Source organism: Kryptolebias marmoratus, linkage group LG16 (assembly GCF_001649575.2).
Source record: "Kryptolebias marmoratus isolate JLee-2015 linkage group LG16, ASM164957v2, whole genome shotgun sequence".
Taxonomy (NCBI): Eukaryota; Metazoa; Chordata; class Actinopteri; order Cyprinodontiformes; family Rivulidae; genus Kryptolebias; species Kryptolebias marmoratus.
The window spans coordinates 7,626,746-7,650,369 of NC_051445.1; the positions used below are offsets into that span (position 1 = coordinate 7,626,746).

General features: G+C 38.2%; 4 protein-coding genes across 5 annotated transcripts in view; 3 read left to right on the top strand and 1 right to left on the bottom strand.

Moving 5' to 3' along the window:
* The window catches only part of si:ch1073-284b18.2 (protein lin-28 homolog A), a 9,467-nt gene extending 5,019 nt beyond the window's left edge, over positions 1-4,448 (top strand). For both annotated transcript variants that reach the window (XM_017415622.3, XM_017415621.3), the window contains exons 3-4: positions 651-835; positions 3,715-4,448. In XM_017415622.3, the coding sequence (XP_017271111.1) occupies positions 651-835; positions 3,715-3,934 (405 nt within the window). In that variant the 3' untranslated portion in view covers positions 3,935-4,448. The remainder of the gene's footprint in view (positions 1-650; positions 836-3,714) is intronic.
* A 5,037-nt stretch (positions 4,449-9,485) lies between these two features.
* mecr (mitochondrial trans-2-enoyl-CoA reductase) lies at positions 9,486-13,089 on the top strand. The gene is made up of 10 exons (XM_017415620.3): positions 9,486-9,805; positions 10,685-10,782; positions 10,877-11,008; positions 11,100-11,243; positions 11,364-11,466; positions 11,690-11,792; positions 11,895-11,968; positions 12,069-12,129; positions 12,638-12,710; positions 12,805-13,089. Exons 1-10 carry the CDS (start codon positions 9,612-9,614, stop codon positions 12,966-12,968), a joined length of 1,146 nt encoding a protein of 381 aa, XP_017271109.1. The 5' UTR covers positions 9,486-9,611; the 3' UTR covers positions 12,969-13,089.
* A 193-nt stretch (positions 13,090-13,282) lies between these two features.
* On the bottom strand, positions 13,283-16,832 carry smpdl3b (sphingomyelin phosphodiesterase acid like 3B). The gene is made up of 8 exons (XM_017415619.3): positions 16,717-16,832; positions 16,396-16,609; positions 15,338-15,435; positions 15,108-15,251; positions 14,801-14,970; positions 14,413-14,593; positions 14,135-14,268; positions 13,283-13,980 (listed from the first exon to the last, which is right to left on the bottom strand). The coding sequence occupies exons 1-8, from the start codon at positions 16,775-16,777 to the stop codon at positions 13,615-13,617; spliced, it is 1,368 nt and encodes a 455-aa protein (XP_017271108.1). The 5' UTR covers positions 16,778-16,832; the 3' UTR covers positions 13,283-13,614.
* Positions 16,833-18,313: 1,481 nt separating this feature from the next.
* Positions 18,314-23,245, top strand: rpa2 (replication protein A2). Its single transcript, NM_001329379.1, is given in 9 exon segments — positions 18,314-18,326; positions 18,526-18,617; positions 18,833-18,934; positions 19,482-19,595; positions 20,066-20,140; positions 20,457-20,573; positions 21,540-21,668; positions 21,845-21,939; positions 23,158-23,245. Coding segments are annotated over 9 exon segments (825 nt in total).
* Positions 23,246-23,624: the final 379 nt, after the last annotated feature.

Sequence of the window (23,624 nt, forward strand, 5' to 3'; positions counted from 1 at the left end):
CACGAGCACCAGCCCCTGCATCCTGTAGCTTTTTAGGGTTAGCGGTGGTGGTCAGTGTGTTAGTGGGAGCTTTGTGATGTGGGTGGGAAGAGAGAGATGGGGGTGGGGGCAGCAGTGTGGAATGCTGCTCCTCCGGTGGGGTCGGGGGTGGGGTGGGTGCGGGGTTGAAGGTTATCCTCACCAGGTTTTCCGCTCAAACACAAGAAAATGCAGCACTGGGGGCAATGGTGGCTTTGTGATGCAGGGTGGTGCATGCGAACCACTGGGTAGAGTCAAAACACCAAGCTTTGTCATTCAGATTTATTTCATCAGGTGATGCATAGTGACCAACCTAAAAAAAAAACCTGATTAGTGTTATTGGTCTCTGATGATGTCACACAGTGAAGAGTGGATGGGGGGCTTGTACTCAGAGGTCAAAGTCTCCACGAGCTGCTCGCTCTGGCAGTAATCTGGTCTATATGGTCACTTTTCAAATGTCAAATTATCACCACTTAATTCCTACAATAATGTAAAGAATTTAAATTACTATTTTTTGATGGACTCTTCTTATCATTACAATGTAAACGCCTGTGAATTACCATACAATTGAAGTTCCTTAAACAAAAAAAAAACTATGAATGCTGACAAATCTCCTCTTTGTTTTATCTCAGAGCAAGTTGCACATGGAGGGTTTCCGCAGCCTGAAGGAAGGTGAGGCCGTCGAGTTTACGTTCAAGAAGTCATCGAAGGGCCTGGAGTCGCAGCGGGTCACCGGACCAGGAGGCATCCACTGCGTGGGCAGTGAGCGGAGACCCAAAGGCAAAAAGGTCCAAAAGCGGCGCTCAAAGGGAGACAGGTGAGCAGGGATGGACTGGGAAGAGTCGGGGAAGATATTTTAATGAACTCAACTATGAAACTTGCAAACAAAGACAGGTTATTTTGAAAAATATATAACAATGTAACATATAATTTAAAATCTGTACAGTGCATAACTTGTTTCATAACATAAAACTTATAAATGACAGGCAACATCTAATAGAATAAAAAGATAAAGCTTTTAGCTATAAACACTTACTTTGCTTTAAAAGTTCCACAATTTTCTCAACTAGTGAGGAAAAATTCACATCTTTCTAATTATCTTTAATCTATTGCAGTTGCTTATAGCTTTTAGGTGTCAACCAGCACACAAACATTCACCGATGTATTCAGCTTGGGTAACATGTTGTAGTTACTCCCCGTTTTTAGTTTTTTCCCTCGAACACCAACCCCCCACTTCCAGCCCCAGCAAGGGTCACATCAGCAGGCCTGACGTGTGACCTGGATCAATAACTGTTTAAATCTGCTGCTCCCTGGTGAATTCAAACCAGCCTACTTTCTCCCTTCTGTTACTAAACCTCTCCCACTGACAGAAATTTTTTCAAACCCAAAAACTACAAAACTTGTAAGCCAACTTCCAGTTTTGATATTATTTCTCTCGATAAGTTCTAACTTTGTGGATTAATCTATGGGTTTTCCTTTATCTGAAAGGGTTTATTGATAGCAATCCATCCACGCCGTTTCATTTTATTACTTTCAGAGTTTCAAGGAAGAGACCTATAATTCTAAAAGTGAAAGCAATTACAAAACTAAAAGATACAATAAAAGTAAGAGTGTACCTCCCTTATCAGAAGAGAGAGAAATAAAAAATCAGCTACGCAGATCTGGATTTTTGGATCAGTCTTTGAGTGTCGGTATGATGCGAGGTTAAAGACGTATCAGCTTCACCTCGTGTCAGTTGTGATTACAACCAGAGAGAGGTGAGTGTGAGAACAGAGATCATTACTGCCTCAAAGAGTCCTGGGAGGCCACCGTGGTTCAATACTTGTTCGTACGCCGCACTGATTCATGCATAGGACACGAGTGTTTCATGCATGTTTCATTATGCAGCATTAGGCTGTGTTTACCAGATTTGTATTTGAGTAACTGGTTGCTTTTGCAACCAGCAACCAAAATAAACATGTTTTTTTGTATGGAATTAACGAGTATTCTGTTGTGATCTAATTTTAAGTTAGCTTTGCTTATTAAGACCTGGTGTGTTTAAGTCCACATTTTATAAACCACCTTTCTGAGTGTGTATGTGTATATATATATAAAACCGAGGAAGGGAAAAAAGTTCCTATTCATTTAATTGATAACAGATGCAAGAGCCCAGGCAAGAAGGTGAAGGGTCATTGTTGTCATAGCAACTGTGTATGAATAAAAGGAAGAGAGCTGGGGGCTCGAATGGGATTGGGGGAGGGTGGGAGGTCAGGGTTCAGAGGTCATTACTGCAGCTTTTTTAGACAAAGGGACCACTTCCACTTTCCTCCTGATGGATGCTGATGTAGGGAGCTTCTGTGATGTGACGGTGTAGACCTTGACACCACTCATAATGCCCAGCGCTACAAAAGCCATTCTGACCCCTCAGCAGCCGCCCCGTCCAAAACTCATCTGCCGTCACAAAGGTGGCAAGGAGGGGGGTCCGCAAAGTCACAGAATAACTGCCTCACGCCTACGAGCCATCTGTCTTCCACCCCTGTACGCGTGGCCATTCTATAGATTATGTCCGAACAGTGGTGGCCGATGGCACCCTGATGGCTCTAAATGACCCCATAGAGTGTTTGTTTCTAAAGTTCAATGCCGATGAAACGGATGCCACACTTTGATACAATAGCGCCCATTCGGAGGCTTCTGTCAGTGTCAAACAGACAAACAACACAAGCTGCTCACCACACGAGAGATCCTTAGTAACTATTTCAGACTACAGAAACATTTCAACTCTGCTATGAAAGCTCCTGCATGATTAAAGGGTTGGTAATAAGATATTGTGCATTTTGGTGAGGATTTGGAATCATCTGAGTGATATAAACATATATAAAATGTTTCAAACTTTTTAACCCCTTCAGAGAGATGTGTGTTGTGCTCTAGAATGTCCTTAAAAGATTTATTAGGTCCTAATGAGGTCACACCAAGTGAAATGTTGCCATCTAGTGGCAAACCAGTGAAACTTAAAGCTCTGATCAGAAATGTGCTTCAGTTGCACAAAGGAAACATCATCATGATCAGGTTTTTATCTGTCTGTTTGTTTGTTGTCTGTTAGAAAGATTTCTTCTTATTATTATTATTACTATTATTTTTTTTTTTGTTTGAAGTTTAGACAAGTGTTATATGTGTTTCATCATGCTCACCAATTCCTTAAATAATTAAACAAAACTTTCATTTTTACTCTCTTTAAAACATCCACCCATTTTCTGGCTTCCATCTCCAGCTGTTAGTGTGCGGAAGGCGGGGTACGCCCTGGACAGAACGCAAACATCCATAATCATTACTACTAATATTTAAAACTATTTTTATTACTATATAGATATATATTTATTACTCAGCAGTTCTCATTTTGTGGTGAAATAGGCTGATCAGTCTGAGTTGTATTATATTACTGTAGTATATTCATCAACACAGTAAAAATCTGGTTTTAGTGGACAAACACCACCTGTTTGATGTTTAACAGCAGATTATATAAGTGTATTAGTAAAGTGCTTATCAGTTAGGAATCTTCAAAATTACCTTACCTTACTGTACTTCAAAAATGTTAACTTTGTTCCATGTTTGTTCACTGTGGGTCAGTACCAACCTTTAATGTATTTCTAAAGATTTAGGTGTCCACTCCGATAAATAAAGATCCTGCTGATGAAATAATAAATCTCCTCTTTCCCGTAGATGCTACAACTGCGGAGGCCTGGACCACCATGCCAAAGAGTGCAAGTTACCCCCCCAGCCCAAGAGGTGCCACTTCTGCCAGAGCATTGACCACATGGTCGCCAGCTGCCCAGTCAAAGCACAACAGTCCTCACCGGCGTCTCAGGGAAAACTGTCCCCTTTAAAAGCCGAAGAGGGGGAGCACAGCCAGTCGGCACCACCTCCTGAGACCTCCGATTAAACAGGAGATTGGGTCACACCGAAGCACAGAAGCCAATCAAACTGCTTCGATGGTTGAGGAGGGAGACGCAATCCCCCTCCCCAGCTGTTGAAGCTGCTTTTGGAATTACCTCAGGTAGAAAAAAAAAACACTCATGAAGAATGTTTGTTTTTAATTTTATTAATATTATTATTAATTTCATTTGGTGTAACACTCAGGAATACTGCTGTATTATTGCACTCAGGATCTTGTTAAATGTATAAATCACTGCTATTAGAGGTGTTTGAGATTGTAGAGAACTTTACCATGTAACGAATGATCTTCACAGGCATTTTGCAGATTTCCTTTAAGCGGTGCTGCATTTTTCTTGTGGGTTTTATTTTATTTTGTTTTCAGTACTCAGTGTGTTTAGTATAGAGCTACACTTTTGCTGCCTTACCAGTTAATCACCTTCCTGACTGTTACACTGTATTGTCGACAAGGCAAAGATGTACCTTTTACTGTAATGAATGTTAACCTATCTCATGAAAGGGGGGGGGGGTGATCATGATAAAGAAAACTTGTGACGGGTTTAAGGGTATAGGTGTAGGCAATGTACTGACATTTGCCAATATTGCAGTTGACCATCTAGTTTTTGGGGGCCAAATGAATGTCAGACCAAAAGCGGTTTCCAGTTTTTGGTCAGTTATGTTATTTCTTTTTTATTTCCATTCGGCATTTTGCTGGCTGGTCTGGTCTACCTCACTGGTGCATGTTTGATCTAAGCCATCATCGTGATTGCTGATGGTAAACCAAACATAGATTCGAAGATAGGTGATTTTAGTTGGGATTAAATCACATCCTTTTTGCACTACAGTATGCTCATGCTATTGTAATATACCAGTTTAAAGAGTAGCTCAAGATCCCCTGAAAATCTGACCTCTCTGCTGCTCTCTACAGGTTTATTAAAAAGCCTGTTGGAATTAGAATGAAGACCTAACTAAGAAAAAAATAAAACAAACTGCTATTGTCTGACACATCCTCTGCTTGCCAGTGTTAAAATGTTAGAGAAACTTGTTTCCAAATATTGTCTACTATTTCTGTTTTATTTTACTTAGAAGATGACTAAAAACAGATAATGGTCAGGTGTGCTTGGTTGCAGAACAATTTATTACATGGCATGGTACTTGAGTTTCCAAGCTGTCACTGGTGTAAGAAATGCACTCACTGTCCACCTTGTCAGGTACACCTTGCTCATACTTACTTGTAACCCTTTCTTGCCTTCAGAACTGCCTTAATTTTTCAACAAGGTGCTGAAAACAATCCTCAGACATTTTTGTCCATATTGACAAGATAGCATCACTGAGTTGCTGCAGATTGTTTAGCTGCAAATCTTCTGTTCCACCACATTAAACTGGACTGAGATCTGGTGACTGTGGAGCCATTGGAGTCCAGTGAATTAAGACTCCAGTGAGTAGACTAGACAATGTTTTCTATTATTGTCCAATTTTGGTGAGCCTGAACAAACTGTAAAATCTGTTTTTACCTAATAGGAGTGGCACTCACTGCTATCATCTGCTGCTGTGGCCTATCTGCTTCAAGGTTTGATTGCTGTGCATTCAGAGATGATATTCTGTATACCTTGGTTGTAACAAGTGGTCATTTGAGATACTCTTAACTTTACATCATCTCAAACCACTCTGCCTATTCTCCTCTGACATCAACAAGACATTATTTGTCCAAACAACTGCCGCTCACTGGGTATTTTCTCTTTTTTGTGACCCTTTTCTGTAAATCTTAGAGATGGTTGTGCATGAAAATTCCAGTAGATCAGCAGTTTCTAAAATACTCATACCAGCTTGTCTGGCATGGACGAATGCCATGTTCAAAGACACTTAAATCCCCTTTCTTTCTCATTCTGATGCATGGTTTGAACTAGATGTCTTAACGCATCGAGGCACTGCTATGTGATTGGCTATATGTATTAACAAGCATCTGAACAGGTGTGCCTAATAAAGTGGGCAGTGAGTGTGTGTTACCATCACTTCAGGTCAGTTAAGCTACTCTAACCTAAAGAGGGCAGGAGAATGCTGCTTTATGGTGTGATTTTAAGTTACTCTTTAAGTTTCTGAGATCTCTAATTATTATCAATGGTCCATCTGTAGTATGCTCAACTTTAATTGGCTGAATTGAAAAAAATACTACTGCTTTACGACTACTTTAACTTGAATTTAGGAGAATCCTAATTAGAGGAATACTAAGTACACAAACAGCATCATAAACAGTTGACCTGGACTGAGTTACTAAGGTTTTTGGCTAGCTCTATTCCCAGTACTTGGAAGAAAAAGAGGCAGAATCAGACATGATGACATTATCAGTGAAAGGCTGGTGTTTCATTTATATTTAGTAAGAACCATTTTTAGGTAGATTTGAGAAATTACCTGTCTAAAACCCTTCGTAGGGAAATAGTTTAGGAGCAACCAGCCGGCAAGGAGGAGCATGTAGGTCTAGCTAGGTAGTCAGTATTTTACTCCCGTTTTACAGGAGATGCTGACTCAGACTTTAACACCCAATTAATATATATGTAAAATTATTCTAATGCCTTTAAAGAAAAAAAAGATCAATTCTACTTATTTATTTTCATCCAAGAGGGCTGCAGCTTCTCCCTGTGCTCCTATTGAAGCCTTTTAGCAATGAATGTTTGAGTGCAGATCAGTTTAAAAATTTAGACAGGTCATTTAAATCTGTGTATGGCTTGAAAAAAACTCTGGGTAACTTTTCTATCATGGTACTCTCGTTACTCTGTACATATGTACTTGGTAAATATCTGCCATTTTCCTTAATTTAATTCATCTTAATTACAATGTAACAGTAATATATTGCAACCTGAGAGTAAGAATATGCAGTACATACTGTATAGGTACAGATTAATGAAGACTGATATAAACTGTGAGTTTTTTTAAATAATTTTCTTGACCTTATATGTTTTTTTATGTGCAGATTGAGCTTTTTAGAAGAAAAGCCCATTGTTACGCGTATCTATGCCAAAACCAGTGCAACATCACTCTGCACTAATCATGTGTAAGATGCATTATGTTTTATATATTTCAGTTTAAACACATATACCATATTTTTATATATATGCTTATTTTTTAGTTTCTTTTAAACCATTTACAGTTTGTTGATGGTTGGGCTCATCTCAGGAATGATCAATCTGAGAACTCAGGGATGGCTTCAGATTGATCAGAAGAAGTCAAAGAGTGTTAATTCAACATAAAGCAGGGGTTACCTGCTAATCCAAATAATGTGAAAAGTATGACAAGTAAGCCAATGGAAAATGGCCTCAGGAGTGTTTTTATGCTGTTTTTTTTCTAACAGGACTGTTATTAGAAGATTGTAGAACTCTGGGTCATAATAGCAACATTACAGTTATTGATAGTCGGGTCATTTTTGAAGTGATGTTCTGTGAGATAGTTATCAGTACAGTAGTTGGTACTTTACCAGCTGTGGCATCAGTCATGGAGCAACTCTTTCTCAAAAACAACATATCAGTGTCAAAGAATGCTACCTCTACACTTTTGCATGACACTGTTTATTTAGTCAATTGCTCTTTTCTCACCTGAACAATGTCTGTATTACTACACAAACATATGCATGCTGAGACCGAAGGTGCTGAGAGGTTGTAAATGTATCAGTCTGCCCGAAAAGTACATCGAGTTCAGTGGTGTCCAATCCTGGTCCTGGAGGATCACTATCCTGGATGTTTTAAATGGTTCTCTGCTTTGACACACCTGATTTGAATGACTGAGTGATCTACAGGCTTCAGCAGAACTTGAAGACCAGCTGAAGAGCAGAGGAACACCTGAAACATGCATGATAGTGGCCCTCCAGGACCAGGGTTGGACACCACTTTTCCAAAAGCTTAACTGGCGGCCTGATATGTTCATTTTAACCCTAACCCTATAACACTGGCCCTCATGTGGCTAGCCATTAGCTTAACCTAAACAAAGACATCCCTTCAAAAGTGAACAGACTATGCCTTTAATGCTGAGATTTATAGGCTTTTTGACCTTTCCACTCACAGAGTGATGATGGTTTTTATGTCCTTTATTTTTTGGAGAAAATGATCCACTCTTCATGTATTCTTTCCTCTGTAATCGTTGTAGATGGGGATGTAGTAAAATATCAGGGACTGGGGCTAGTAGTATATTATAATAGTTGTCTCATCTCAATACATTGATGATTGGTGTTTCAGACTATCAATGCTTCTGACAAAAAGAATGTGCCACGTATGACCTAACAAGTTTTCAAAGTTTAAAGGTTGCTAAATCAAATCCTATTTAGATCATTCCACTCAGGTTTTGAGAGAACTAAAATGTGTTAATGGAAGTGCTGGCATTTGGTAAACTAATTAGATGTTCTTATGCATTTTTCATTTTGAATTAACTATTTACAATCGCAGTGCCGGTATATGGTACCATCTTAATTTGAAGAACTTTTCTTTTTTTATTGTTACTTGACTTACCTTTTCTTTACCTGACAGCACTGATTATTTCATCTGTCAAACTCTTGACAGCAATTTAGACACTCATTACTTAGATTAAGAGTGAATTTTAGTATTATATATTTTGCAGTACAGGAATTTTGTTTCTGTCTCATCAAATGGAAACTAGAGAAGTTCATGCAAGACATTGTGATTGTAAAAAAAAAAAACTGTTTTAACATCTTAATGATTTGTTATTGGCATTTTATATTTGAGTGTTAAACAAGTTGGATTCCTTTAAAATGTAAGAACTTGTAAGAATGTGATTTAAAGCACATTGGGATCTCCTGTATTACAGTTTTCTTTACTTGTACTCATCTCAATTTTTTAACCACCAGCCAATTAATTTGTGTTGTATTTCATCAAGTAAATGGCTAGTGCTACTTCCAAACAAATGTGCATTTATTAATGATGAATGTATTAGTGTTTACTGCCATAAAACTAAACTTGTCTTTAACTCAGGTGATTTATTGGCTAGTTTTTCAGTGATGAGCAGCATGTAAGATTTTCAAAGTATTACTGTGATTATGTTTTTGTATGTAAAGTTTTACTTCATTTCATAATAAATATGTCAATATAATTAATCTGAGTGACTTCTTATTTTAAATATTTTTAGAATGAGGGGGAAAAGCCTCATGTCACTGTAATACTAGCAGTCCTGGAGGAAAAGGAGTTAATTTTACATTAGATTTTTATTTTTTGTCTTCACGGTAACACTTACATGACAGGAAAAACAACATTGTGAGGTATCAGCAACTAGAACATACAATATTACGAATTAAATTTTTTTGTGGCTAAAGCATGTAATCAATTTTATTAAATGCACATCCTTTTCTATCATCTGTGAATATATGAACTGATAAGTATAATTAAAAAACTAGAAATAGGACCATTTTATGCTGCGTACATATATTACAGTGACATACCAAGAATCGTCTCCAGGATTATTATAAAATTATTTTTTAAATGGCTTAAAAATGTTTTTAGTATTACTTTCATGTGGTGTAGTACTTCTTTTCATCCACCAGGGGCGCTGTTCTCTGTTTATATTTCCACGGTTAAAATCTAACATGGCGGCGGCCAAGAGCGTGAAGTGTACTTTCACTTCTTAAAATACAAACATTTATATAAAAAACGTCGTCGTGCATAAAGTTAAAGGTTCGGTTTTGTGTCGCCATGTGGTTTGTAGTTTACACTGTGTGTTTAAGAAGGCAAACAGTTCGTAAAAGAGGCTTCGTCGGTGCTTTTCTGCAGTGTAAAAGGCACCGGGATGCTAACGTTTCGCACTTCGGTCACTCGGCTGGACGCCACGCGCACACCTGCCAGGCTCTTGTATACAGAAACCATGGAGACCCTTCACGAGTCGTTCAGTAAGCATGTCTGTCTGAAAAAGCATTAAATGTATTAATGAGTCACCATTATGCAGACACGAAGCACAGCTGGGGCTAAACCTAATTTTGGAATTGTCTTCGGTGTTTTTTGTGGATGTATTAAACTTTTTATTTATTTATGGCACAACCGCCTAAAGATGACATTTCCGCATTTCCGTCCACCTGTAGTAAAACGGGGTGGTCATGTTTTTGGCTGTCTGTCTGTCACCAAAACGCCATATAACCCACTGTGCAAATTTTAATGACACTACAAAATAATCATTGAATGTACACCCACAACAGGTTAATCTCTGGAGACAGCACGATTCAAGATGGCTGCCACAGCTAATCAACACTAGAAAACAAAAACTGGCTGTAATCCAGTCAGTTTAACAGATATTGAGCTAAAATGTGAGAAATAACAGTAGAACTAGACATGAAGACATAAGTAAATAAACACTTGACAAACGGGAGGTATAAATCTGTTAGGAAATACAGAAATAAGAGAAAATGGGTGAATATAAATTTCCAGAGCCGTAGATGTAGCATTCATCTTTTTTTTCCTTTAAGGAGGTTAAACAGTAAAAAATAGGATTCTTATCAGAACTATTAAATAGACCAGAGTGATTACTTTATATTCTTTCACTTATCTGTTAACTGATTCATTGAAGTGTGTAAGAGTTTTATTATTAATAACAATATCCTGTGTATTTGATTGTATGTCTGAATTTTGGTTTTTAATTTGCTTGTTGGTTGACTGTGAGCATCATGATCAAGCAGAGAAATGTAGTGGGGTTTTTTTGCTGTCGTTGTTTCACCCGATCTTTGTGCAGTATTTTTTATCACCGGTATTTTCTCTCTTTCTCACACTTCTGTCAGGTTGGAGGATGTAGCCCTTCCCCCAACAGGTGCAAAGGATGTGCTGGTTAAACTGCTGGCAGCCCCAGTAAACCCGTCAGATCTGAACATGATTCAAGGTGTTTGGTTTGTTGGTTTCTGCCCACATGAGGCTTTACCGCCATTACAGCAGCCTGAGTAACCTAACAGATTCTGTTTTTTGTCTCTCTTTAGGTACCTATGCTATTCTTCCTGGCCTCCCAGCTGTTGGTGGTAATGAGGGTGTAGCCCAGGTCGTCGAGGTGGGCAGCCAGGTCGAGTCTCTCAGAACAGGAGACTGGGTCATCCCGAGAGATGCTGGTCTGGGTAAATTACAGCTCGAAAGGCGCGAATATGAAAAAAAAAAAAAAAGCCAAACAAAAACACGTATATGTAGTTTGTGTCTTTGTGTGAACAGGGACATGGAGGACAGAGGCAGTGCTGGCAGAAGACGATGTTATCTCGCTGCCAAATGACATCCCCCTGCTCGCCGCTGCCACTCTGGGCGTGAATCCCTGCACCGCCTTCAGGATGCTGTCAGACTTTGAAGAGCTCAAGTCAGGTATAATTTTACACAAGCATCCCTAATGTTCTCTTTCTCTGAACTTCAAACTCATGAGCACAACATAAAACATGACATTAGGCTGTCAGTTTGACTCTCTGCTGTCGTCTGTCTGTTTAGGAGATTCTGTGATCCAGAATGCAGCCAACAGTGGAGTTGGGCAGGCTGTTATACAGATTGCTGCTGCAAGAGGAATAAACACTATAAATGTTATTCGAGACAGGTGAGCTCAGTCTTTGAGATTAGTCTGCGGTTACATTATTTTTTTTTTACATATGAGTAAATACCCAAGCACTAAAACTGAAAATATAGAAAGTCTGTTCAGGACACTTGGCGGGTTTTCAGTTGCAATCAATCTGTTGCTTAAGGAGACCTAAATAAAGTGTTGCAAAGTTTGCGTTTTAGAATTTCCAAATATAGTGATGTTCGTGTCTTCCTCTTCAAAGGTCAGATTTTGCGCAGCTCAAAGAGCGGCTGAAGGCTATGGGAGCCAGTCATGTGATCAACGAAGAGGCCCTGAGGCGGCCTGAGATGAAGGAACTGTTCAAGGTCTGTGGATCGGAAGATAAGCTCAGATGTATCAGGAGAAGTAGTCATGTGGTTTTTTTTTCGTTGTTAGCAAATTTACAACCCTTTCTTTTCTTTTGAAAGACGTGTCCAAAACCTAAACTGGCATTAAATGGAGTTGGAGGCAAAAGTGCAACAGAACTACTCCGTCATCTACAGTGAGCATCTTAAACAATCTTTAATGATTAAATGCTCTTATGGAGCAGAGAAAAGGCAATTATATGCATATTTCTTGTCAAATGCTCCTTGCTTTTTCAGAGTTGGAGGGTCTATGGTGACATATGGAGGCATGTCCAAACAACCAGTCACAGTTCCTGTGGTAAGAAGGCTTTCAGGGGAGAAAAAAGCTTTACATCTTGGGAAATGGCACCTGCTTTCTTACTTGCTGAGGATTAGATTAAAGCAGGGCTCCTATAGTTTTCAGTAAAGTTTTATGTTTATACCTGGATATCATGAATAAACAAGGCAAAGCATACTGCATGACAATTTAAAGGTTTTGATTTTCCTGCTATTTTCTAGTGGATGTTTGTTTAAAAATTACATATTAGTATATATCATACATGTCAATATTTTAATTCTAGAACTATTTCATGAATATTTACAGTAAATGTTTGTACTTACACTTTAAAAATAGCTTAAACATTTAGCTGAGAAATCTGAAAATTTGAGTTTGAATCAAGTGAGAAAAGAAAAGCTTTTTCTACAAGAGAGGTTTTTGAATCCCAGAAAAGAAATCAAACAAATATTATTCCAGAAAATCTAAGATGTTGATTTAAAACTACATTTCATGTTTTTTAATACAAACCATATTTCCTTATTGTCTCCAGAGTGCTCTTATTTTTAAGGATGTAAAAGTTCGGGGCTTTTGGGTCACACAGTGGAAGAGAGATCATGCTCGTGGTTAGTTGGCATTATATTACTTGATTATTACGTGTTTTTTTTTAAATTACTTTTTTAAAAGTGATTTTACCAGAAGTTTCTTTTTTTTACATAGATGAGAGTGCATTTAGAGCCATGATGGATGAGCTGTGCTCCGTCATTCAGCAGGGGAAGCTCACAGCTCCTGCCTGCACTGAGGTGCACCTCCGAGACTATCAGAAGGCTCTGGACGCAGCCATGCAGCCTTTCACCTCCAGTAAACAGGTTCTGCTAATGTGAACGTGTTGGCTGCATCAACCAACCAATGTAATGTCATGACATATGTGTTTACTAAAGTGTAACCACAAGCCCGCAACAATACTTTAACTGCACATGCTCAATAAACATGTTCTGTTCCCAGGCTCAGAGTCCAGTGTCTCTCATGTCACTTCTGCAGGAATACTTCTGTTAGTTTTACTGGCAGTAATGAAAACCTCATTAAGTTATTACACAGACACAAGATAACGGAAGTTATCTGATAACATAACTTTATCTGTTTATCAACGTATCACCTTGTGTTTTTAAATGAATACAAGGAAGTTCAAAACCTTTTAACATATTTATTGTTGTAAAAAGGTGGTATCAACACATTTATAGTTTCATTTAGGATCCAGTTCATACAGTTATAGTCTGTCACTGGATTTATTAGACAAATAGATAAAATAATTTGACAGATTTAAAAGAAGAAAAATACTAGCTAAAGTCTAGATTTGATACAGGCCATGTGATGGACTTGAATCTGTCCAGGGTGAACCCTGCCTCTCACACAATGACTGCTGGTGGAAAAACAGCTAAAGAAAAATGGACGGATAGATGAACTGATGGATTAGATAGAGAACCTTAGACCTAATTACATCACAGTGTGTTGGCTTATGAGGGAAAACCCCTACCAACCAGCTGCCACTATGCTCACAGCCACAGACAGGACCACCAGCAGCAGCCCACCATTTACGGAAACCACCCCTTCTTTTACCAGACACTGCTCATACCTGTCAAAGTCTAGTTCTCTTGCTGCACACACATGGTCAACGCGGCAGTCACTGTCACAGGCTGTCAGGTCATAGCTGACAGAATTGAAGTCATAGTACTTCTGCAGGTAGCAGCGATCACTTGCTATTCGCTCCAGAACCTGGTGCATGGAGGCCGGGGAGGCATCTGGCACTCGGAAACTCTCTGTGAGGCGGTACTCTTTCTCCCAGCGCTCCGTGACTGCATTAGCGTGACTAAGATTCAGATAATATGTCACCACATCCTGTTCACATGTGTGGTTTAAAAGACAAAAGAGAATAATATAAACCCCTGAAGTCTTCTGGAACCTGCAAAGCATGTTTTTTTTACAGTGGAAAAACTGTGATCTGTCTGTGGCAAAGTGCACTGAAATTATTACATGTAGAATTCTTACTTACTCTTACTAGAAGTGTTCCTGTGTCATATTCAAAGACACGAATGCCGGGGTTGTTAGCTCCATCTACAACTCCAGGAAGTGTTGTTTCCCATGGTGTGACCCCTGGGCTGAGAAACATTGCACTAATGGGCAAGCCTGTGGAAACAAACGGGGCGTTACTTCTGATTTCAACTTTATTACCAACCTCTACTTTATTTTAATATCAAGACATTGGACATAGTTACACGGCAGGAAAAAGAAGTGGCAATGACGTTCAGTCACAATGCTGCAGTGTCTTACCTTCTGTGTTGTAGAACATGCGGAAACTATCAGTGTGATGATGACCAAAGAATTGTCCAACTATGACAGAATGATGCTTCTTTATCAGATCCAAGTATTTCCTATTGAACTTTGATGTGAACCACGGTTTACTTCTTTTTTTCTCAAAGAAACCTGGGGGAACATGACCAATGATGTACACCTAGGCAAGAAAAGCAACTCATAGTTAGCTTAAAAAAAAAAAAAAAAAATCAATTTTCACTAAAGTATTTTTATATTTAATCAAATATCAAATGTTTACTGCAAGTAGTAGATGTGCAAAACAATTAATAGTTTGACCCAATCAAAACTTTGCATCTAATTTCAGTTTAATCTTTGTTAAAGAGCCAACATGAATATGATCCTTTGCCTTCTCCTTGTTGTTTGCTGCCTCTGTAAGAGTTTGATCCATCCAGCTAAACTGGCCCGCCGGGTCATCCATGTCTGGAGTCAACTTGTTCTGGTCGTAGTAGAGATTAGTGTTGAGGACCAGAATCCTAAAACCAATTTGGTTCAGCAACCTTTCTGTGTAATATCCACCTTTGCAAGAAGAATAGAAAAATGTATTTTCAATAGGTTTGCTGTTGTTGTTGTTGTTTTTAAGGTGTTATATCTACTATACAGCATAGGCAGTTTTACTTCTTTGATAAGCAGGTGTCAGACGGTGATCTGTTCACCTTTTTTAAATGTTTCTTTGGACTTTGGATCCAACCAGTCATGCCACATTTCTGCTATTCTGTTATAGATGGAGTTTGGGGCTGGAGGAAGCTGGCTCTTGGGGTGGTAGTCATGGTTACCCAGAGCAGAGTACACCTTAGTGCCTGAAGATGACGATAATACAAATCACTGTCATCATTAATAGGTTGATAAATGTGAAGACGCCACAGTCACTTGATTTAACACTTACTTGGAAACACCTCAGTTATGATATTAGTAAGGTTACTGATAATGCTGACCACTGCCTCCTCTCCCAGATCCTCATTGGGTACATGTGGTGTGTCATCTCTGTAATGTAAACAACCATGTTTAAGGATTAAATCCTGAAAAGGGGAAGTGATTATTTTATGAGCCATTAGAAGAGGGAAGAGAATTAAATAGGTTCTCACACATACACTATATTGCCAAAAGTATTCACTCACCCATCTAAATCATTAAATTCAGGTTTGTAAAATTAAGCACCTCTGCATGCAGACTGCTTCTACAAACATTTGTGAAAGAATGAGTCGCTCTCAGGATCTCAGTGAACTCCAGTGTGGTACCGTCATAGGATGCCATCTGTGCAAAAAGTCCAGTCATGAAATCTCATCGCTACTAAATATACCACAGTCTAATGTCAGTGGTGTTATAACAAAGTGGAAGTGATTGGGAATGACAGCAACTCGGCCACAAAGTGGTAGGCCACGTAAAATCACAGAGCATGAGGCACATAGAGCTCAGAGGTCACCAACGCTCTGCAGAGTCAACAGCTACAGACCTCCAAACTCCATGTGGCCTTCAGGTCAGCTCAGGAACAGAGCAGAGAGAGCTTCATGGAATGGGTTTCCACAGCCGAGCAGCTGCATCCAAGCCTTCCATCACCATGTGCAAAGCACTGTATGCAGTGATGTAAAGCACACCACCACTGGACTCTAGAGCAGTGGACACACTCCTAAACTTCATGGAAAACCTTCCCAGAAGAGCTGAAGCTGTTATAGCTGCAAAGGATGGGCCAACATCATATTAAACCCTATAGATTAAGAACAGGATGTCACTCAAGTTCATATGTGTGTGAAGGGAGACGAGCGAATACTTTTGGCAATATAGTGTATATTGTTACAGAAAATAGAAATTCCAGTACTTTTCCTATGTTTTATAAAAGACAAACTGGATTTGTGTTTCCCTTTATATGTCTGTGTACCTGGGACTTAAGTTCAATCAGAATAATCAAAAATTGTTCGAACCATTTTTTAGGAGACAGATACTCACCCTGTCCAAATAATGAAGTCTGGATCAGGCAGGATGTGCTTCATGGCGTAAACAGACGAGTTGATAAGTTGCCATGGTGAGTCACAAACGTAGTCCCCAAATTTGCCAGCACGTAAGGCAGGTCGTTTACCGCTGGACGCGCACACAAGCTCCGGGTTGTCTGTCAGTCTGTAGCTCGGATCCCAGTGCAAGTCTGTGATATGCCAAAAGCTCCCTGGATGAAACCGATGCGTAATTACGCACAGTAAGTCGACCATACATCATGATAGGAGATGTGCGAGAAATGTTAGAATGTATAGTAGACATATCTTTGTTTCTTACCCGACAGTGAGAAAGCCTCCCCGAAAAGCAGACAAGATAAAAGCAGCTTTACCGAAGACATGTTGGACTCTGTGACAGCTGCAAATACCCGTCAGAGACCGAAGGGAGCTTTGAGACGTGAGAACAAAGGGCAACGGAAGATAAGATAGCAGCTGTTAATGACGTGTTTGCCTGGAAAGTGGATTATATTTATTATTTGGTTCCATAGCTGTTAATAAAATAAAGTAACATAAATGTATGAGCAGTTTTCCACCTATAGTAATGTGTGCATTTCTTGGATGTAAAACAGAGTTCCCAGCATTGACCAAAGCAAAAAAATCAGATTCATAGGATTTATTGATGAAAATTAGTATATTTGGGTCGAGCTGAGAGTGCCATAAAAGGCATACATATTAATGTTGGCAGCTGTTTATGTGAGCTAAAAATAAGCTGCCTGCTGAGGAGGTCATGTTTCTGTTCACAATAAACCTATTAGGCTAATGGGTTTTGCACCTTTTTTTATTTTTATTTATTTTATCTTTTGTAAAGTTTTCTCATGAAAACTTGCAAATTAAATAAATAATTAAATAAACAGAACAAACCAGAGCAGCACAAAACAAACAACTGATGCCACTGATAAGGTACAGCAGAACACAAATGAGTCAAACAATTTCAGGTCTGAGGTGCATTGCAGAACTAAATACAAGGTCTAAAAAAAAACTTTTATATTTGTCTTCAGTCTTTATATTCTCTCAGCATCTTAAATTTCATGTCAAGAAGGCAAGAGATATATCAAAACACAAAATTATACACACACACATTTTAAGTATATATGTATACATATGGGTGTCCATTTTTACAGTTGCACATCTACATTTCTGCCAATTAAAATTTTATTAGAAGATTAAAAACTACAATTTAAACATTGTATAATTATAAGAATTTTGACAGTAAAAACTCAGTTTTCATTATTTGTCTCAAACTTTTGATCGACAGGGGGAGCTGCTGAGCATTTGAACCCTCGAGAAATTAACTATTTTAAACTTTTAAGCTTCGTTGCTTTTTTTGTCCATCACTAGTTTTAAACTTAACTAAGTTATGTTTATTTTATTATATATAAGTACACTTATATTAAATAGTCATTAATTAAATAAAAAATTAAAACATTGACTTCGTGTGCGTCCAATATTTACGATAGTTCCGGAAGTCAAAACACGTGTCCCGGATACGTATGAATTTTTCCCCGCCATTTGCCTTTCAGGTATGACATTTTGTCAAGGAGCGTACCGCTTCTTACAGGAAGAAAATATTCAACTTATCTATCAGACATAAATCTTTACAAAAAACATGCTGTTATTTTCTTTACATACCTGAAATACTTTAAACAGTTGGGAAAGATGGTCTGGCAAGCAAAACCCAGGGCTAAATTTACCCTCATGATCACGGCTGTTGTTGGGTTCGCGGGACTTGTGCTGCGCGCATGCGCCGTATATTGAGTTTGGCGCGCGAGTTTTTACAAGGAAGAATACAGCAGAGCTACGTGGGGTCATTAATCCTTTCTTGACCGCGTTTTTAACACTTCAGCTCGTTTTTAAAAGGTTAAGTTTGTGCTGCCAACATGTGGAATCAGGGTGAGTTAATGTCAGCTGGGTTGTTTGTGTCTGAAAAGCATTCATGGTTTGTAGAGGTTGTTTAGTTGAAGCTAACATTAGCTTAACTGCTAACATTCTTTGCTGTGAGGCTTATGTTAATATTAGTCAGTTAGGTGTCTTTGGAATGGGATAAACAGCCTCGTTCATAAGGTCCCACACTAACTTTTGGTGTTTTCAGGAGGAAATGAGGGTGGAATGACCGGGGGTTACACTCAGTCTCCTGGAGGATTTGCATCACCTTCTGCTTCCCAGGGAGGAGAGAAGAAAGGGGTCAGTAATAACATTGTCATGGCCATTACCTGGCCTGACAAATGCTAAGAAAAGAACTGAAAAAGACCTAGTGGAATAAAACTTAACACACTGAAAGTGCTAAGTTGCAGTTTGTCCCCTTTATTTTCTAACCCAATATATGTATGTTCTTTCCATGCCTATGTATATAAAATACAAACGTTTGCAGACTGAAAATTGTATGATTTACTTAACAGAGAACCCGTGCCACCCAAATTATCCCCTGCACTGTGTCTCAGCTGATGTCCGCCTCTCAAGCTGATGAGGCCTTCAGAGTGGGAGATGTGGAGGTTTCCCAGGTAAGATGAACCACAACAAGGTGGATGAGTATCCATCAGAAAACATAAAACAAACTAAAAGGTGTCTGACTAATTGTGCTTTAATATCTATGTTCTTTAATTGTTTTCTCAAACAATCCAGAAGTTTTGTAATAATTGGTAGCTTAGTAGATTATTTTTTTAATACACAATGTAAGAGTTTGACTTTAGCTTCCCGATTAGTTATTTTTGATTAGCTACTTATTTCAACATTTGGCTGTGATGCACAATAGTTATGAGGAGTCTACCTATTTATGTAGCATACATATTGATAAAGTCTACAAGATTTAGTGCGCATTATGTTAACAGAAAGTAGTTGACTCTTGTTGTATCAACAAAAACATATTGGTGTAATTGAAAAGGAAAAACTTTAATTAAACACAAATTTTAATTTGAAACACAAAATTATACATTTCCATATGATAACTGGTAATATAAAACTTTTTAAAGCAATATTATGACTGATGTGTTGCTGTTAATCTTTTTCTTTTTGGTACGGTTGGATAACAGTTTGTGATTTGTGTCGTAGATTACCATTGTGGGCATCATCAGAAGTACTGACAAGTCCATGACCAACATCCAGTACAAGGTTGATGACATGACAGGTGCTCCTATGGATGTGAAGCAGTGGGTAGACCTTGAGGTTAGTGGCGGTCAATTTCCTTTTGTAATGTTTCATTATTGTGTATGAACTCATTTTCTTGTAACAGAAAAAATTAAAACATGATCAATACAGTTGTGTCTTCTAGTACGATTGAGATTTCTGCAGTTTTTGTTGTTTTGAAAGATTAATTTATGATACAACTACGATGGCCGACAGGTGCAAACTCGCTCCAAACGGTTAAACGGGCAACAAACACATGAATGCTGCAAACTTCAAAACACACAAACACAAAAATGCAGAAAAAGGACTAGTTCATAGTAGACAGCAGAGTTATGATCAATTCTTTATACAATTAACATTCACATTTAGTCTAAAATTATTTTGTATAATCCTTATTGTCACTGCATTCATACACACTGACAATGAAGGCTTTCTGGTTCTGGTTTAGAAACTGTGTTGGATCTCTGTGTGAGTAATTATGGAAGTTGTGTTTTCTTTTATCTGTGCAGGACCCGGGTGTGGACAGCACTGTGCTGCCTCCAGGAACGTATGTCAGAGTCTCAGGAAATCTGCGATCATTTCAGGTAGCTTTAGTTTTACAATCCTCCCTGTAGTTACTTAAAACTCAAACTTCAAATACTCCACAAGACCCATAAAATGTCTGCTGTAACGGTAGATGAAGGCTAATTTATTTGTGAACGTAATAAGATTAATATGACGAGTGTTATTTAAATGTAAGCAGCCTTCTCATTCTGTTTGGAGCACCATGATTGTTTTGTTTTTAAATAAAGTATATTTATGGTTGGGAAAATATTTTATTTCCCGTAGCCGTTTACGTGATAGAGTTCTTTGAATTCATTTGTGTAGAATCTGAAAGTGTTGTTTGCCTTCCTGTCCTAGAACCACAGGTCTGTTGTGGCGTTCAGCGTCAGGCCCCTGGAGGACATGAATGAAATAACATCACACATGTTAGAGGTTGTCCAGGCACACATGGTACTGGGCAAATCCCAGAGCACGGTGAGGTTTGAGCTTACTTTTCGGCACGTCTTATCTTTAGTTAATGCGTGAGAATGAGGAAGTAACACTTGATACACGTATATTCATATGTGTACCGCTGCTCTTTTATTTCCTCATTCAAGTAAATACTGAGAAACCCAACCGAGCGTCACATGTCAGTTATTCTGCCTGTTCTGTCAAGCAGCAACGCTACTTTTAGGAAATGAGAAACTTCTAGAGAGCAAATAAATTCAATTTGTCTGCAGTTATGTTCTGCAGAGGAAAAGGCCTTTTTGAAGTTTAACAAAGACATAGACTAAATAACGCTAAAAAGTTAAAAACTCGGATCATTTTAATCTCCAATTTTTTAAAAGTCAGCGATTCTGCTGCACTGCTCTGCTTATTTGGGTTTAAAACGTGAAATCCTAACTTTGACATTAAACATTCAACAAGTATTTATGTTTATTGCACGTTCTCTGTGAGGATTCTGATAAAGTATCTTCATGCGTGACTCTGTAAGACTGTCTGCCACACAGTCGTGTCTTTACTTTGAGAAAAGTGTGAAATGTATTAATTCTTCAGCGTGACGTTGCTTCATGTCACAACCAGCGGAATTTGGTAACAAAGGAATACATTTTCATGGTAAATTTGTGTGTTTATTATAAATAAGTTCCTTTTACTTGACCTGTGGATTTCATTAGGTTTTATAACATTTTAAAAGATCTGTGAGGATATGAAAACAAACGTTCATACGAGGTGTGAAGCAGTTGGACAAGTTAAATGCACGTCACAAACCCAGAGCCAAGTTTTTTACAGTTCAGTGGCACACAAAATATAGAAAATATATCAGGTTAGTTCCTAAACTTCAGTTAACAGTAACACACTTTAATCAATTTTTGTTTTAGGCTACATTTTAGGTCTTACTTTGAATTTCCTAAATGCTGTAATAAAGACCATTCGTTGAAAGGATTTCTTTTCCTCTTTCAGCCGGGTGTGGATGGAGGAATGAGCGGTCGCGTCACTCCTGTGTCCCGTCCCGCCTTGACAGTGACGGGAGACAACTATCCAGGCGTCAGTCCCGTGGTTCTTTATGGGTTAAACGCTAATCAGAATCAGGTAAGCCTGAATAAGATCCAAAAAATCTCAACCTCCCTGTTTTTAACTTTTCTCTTTTTCTTGTCTTCTTTCCTGTAAATATTAATCCTATAAATATCTTGCTCTGAGACGAATGTCTCTTTTCTTTGGGAGTACATAGTGTTAATATTTGAAAAGTAATTTATTTGTTTTGCTAGGTGCTGAGTTTGATACGAGGCTGCCCAGACCCTCAGGGTATCAGCATTCAGGACCTGAAGCAGAGACTCAGCGGCATTAATCTGTCTATAATCAAGTAAGAGACGTTCGGCTTTAAGTTTCGTAAAACAACGAACCACTGTAGATGTTTCTTTGTGGTTTTCTGGTGTGACACAAAGCAAACTCATCTTCAACTGAAAAATGTTGTTCTTCTTTTTTACTTTCTGAAATAAGCTCTTAGAAATATAAGAAGAAGGCACAAAAATAAGCTTATGGTAAACTGAAAGATCAGATTATTTAAAGTTAATCAGGCGTGTCTATTTTATTCATTTGGCCTTTTCTGAGCATGTTTAACTGGGCTGCAACTGGACGGAGTCACAAAATTGCAGGAAAATTTGCACATTTTTACTTAGCAGTATGTTTGCATACAGTCGTACGAAATTCAAATGACATGCACATTTTTTTGTTTGCAATTTTTAGCCACAAATTAATTATCTCTCACTCATCTTTGTTTGATTGTTGTTTTTGTCTTCAGTCAGTCAGGTTGGTTTCACACCCTGTCAGAATTCTTGCTCTTCCTGAGTAGTGGAAACTAAATATTTATTTTGCCAACTCCTGCAACACGAGAGCGAGGCCCCGCGCCTCACGAGTGCGTGGAGTCATTTTTGAAACTCTTTAAATACCGTTTGTAATTTCTCCCCATCAGGCACAGCCCAGTAAGATAAAGGCTTAAATGATGATAATATTCAAATTGTGACAGCCTTCGGGATACTTTTTTATTAAATTGCAGCCATGTTTACAATTAGGGAAGGTCAAATTTGAACATTTGCTTTCTGCTTTTTTAAATTTATTTCTGAAATTTGGCACAATATTTTGGGAATTTATTTCAGACACAGCCAACAATAGTAAAACATGTTGATTTATAGAACTGCACTACATTAAGCAAGACTTGTAAGTGGCTCCAAATTAGTTCCTTGTAATTTAGTTTAGCAGAAACAGGCTTGTAAAGTTGGCTGTAGCATAACTAAAACCATGTTTTATATGCTTATGGACACACTTAAGATGTTACTTATTACAGAGAAAATCTAGTCTACAAATAATGTAAAATAAATTAATAAAATAAACTTGCAATAAAAATATGGCAGTAAAATATTTATTGATTTTAGTATGTTTATTAAGATTTATTATTTTGTACATTTTTGTTACGTTTGTTTTATTTGAACCTGAAGTAAGCACTTCTGCGACTTTAACTGTCCTCACTTCATTTAAATAAATTGCTGTAAAAGTGCCACTAATGCTCTTTCTGCTCTAACAGGCAAGCAGTGGAATTCCTGAGCAACGAAGGTCACATCTTTTCCACCATCGACGAAGACCATTACAAATCAACCGACAATGATGAATAGTTATTTTAAGCACCTCTGTGGGATTGCTGATTTGAATATAAGATGACAAAGTCACAAGTAAAGGGTTCCTAACGCCCAACTGTCAGCGACCTCCTAAATGTTGAAGTGAAATCTTCGGGGTCATTAACTTTAAGGTATTATGGCCAACGTTGAAGAACACAAAGTTCGGTGAGACGTTTTGTCTCCACATTCTGTTCCCTGAGGTCATTTCTTGCTATTAGGAACGTTTTCAAATTATATTTTGGTAGCAATTAACTTCATAACTCTGTGTCCTTCCCTCCGTCTCCTGTAAAGTGTTTTGTATCTTTAAATATTTGGATCATATGTACTTGATTTATTTTTGTTTATGTCATTCACCTTTTTTCCAAAATAAAAAAAA

Coding starts and splice junctions, on each gene's coding strand:
- mecr (XM_017415620.3), top strand. CDS start 9,612: ATGTGGTTTGTAGTTTACACTGTGTGTTTAAGAAGGCAAACAGTTCGT. Junction 10,783..10,876: donor AGATCTGAACATGATTCAAG/GTGTTTGGTTTG, acceptor GTCTCTCTTTAG/GTACCTATGCTATTCTTCCT. Junction 11,009..11,099: donor CCCGAGAGATGCTGGTCTGG/GTAAATTACAGC, acceptor TTGTGTGAACAG/GGACATGGAGGACAGAGGCA.
- smpdl3b (XM_017415619.3), bottom strand. CDS start 16,777: ATGTCTTCGGTAAAGCTGCTTTTATCTTGTCTGCTTTTCGGGGAGGCT. Junction 15,436..16,395: donor GACTTCATTATTTGGACAGG/GTGAGTATCTGT, acceptor TTTACATTACAG/AGATGACACACCACATGTAC. Junction 14,594..14,800: donor CAGCAAACAACAAGGAGAAG/GCAAAGGATCAT, acceptor TTTCTTGCCTAG/GTGTACATCATTGGTCATGT.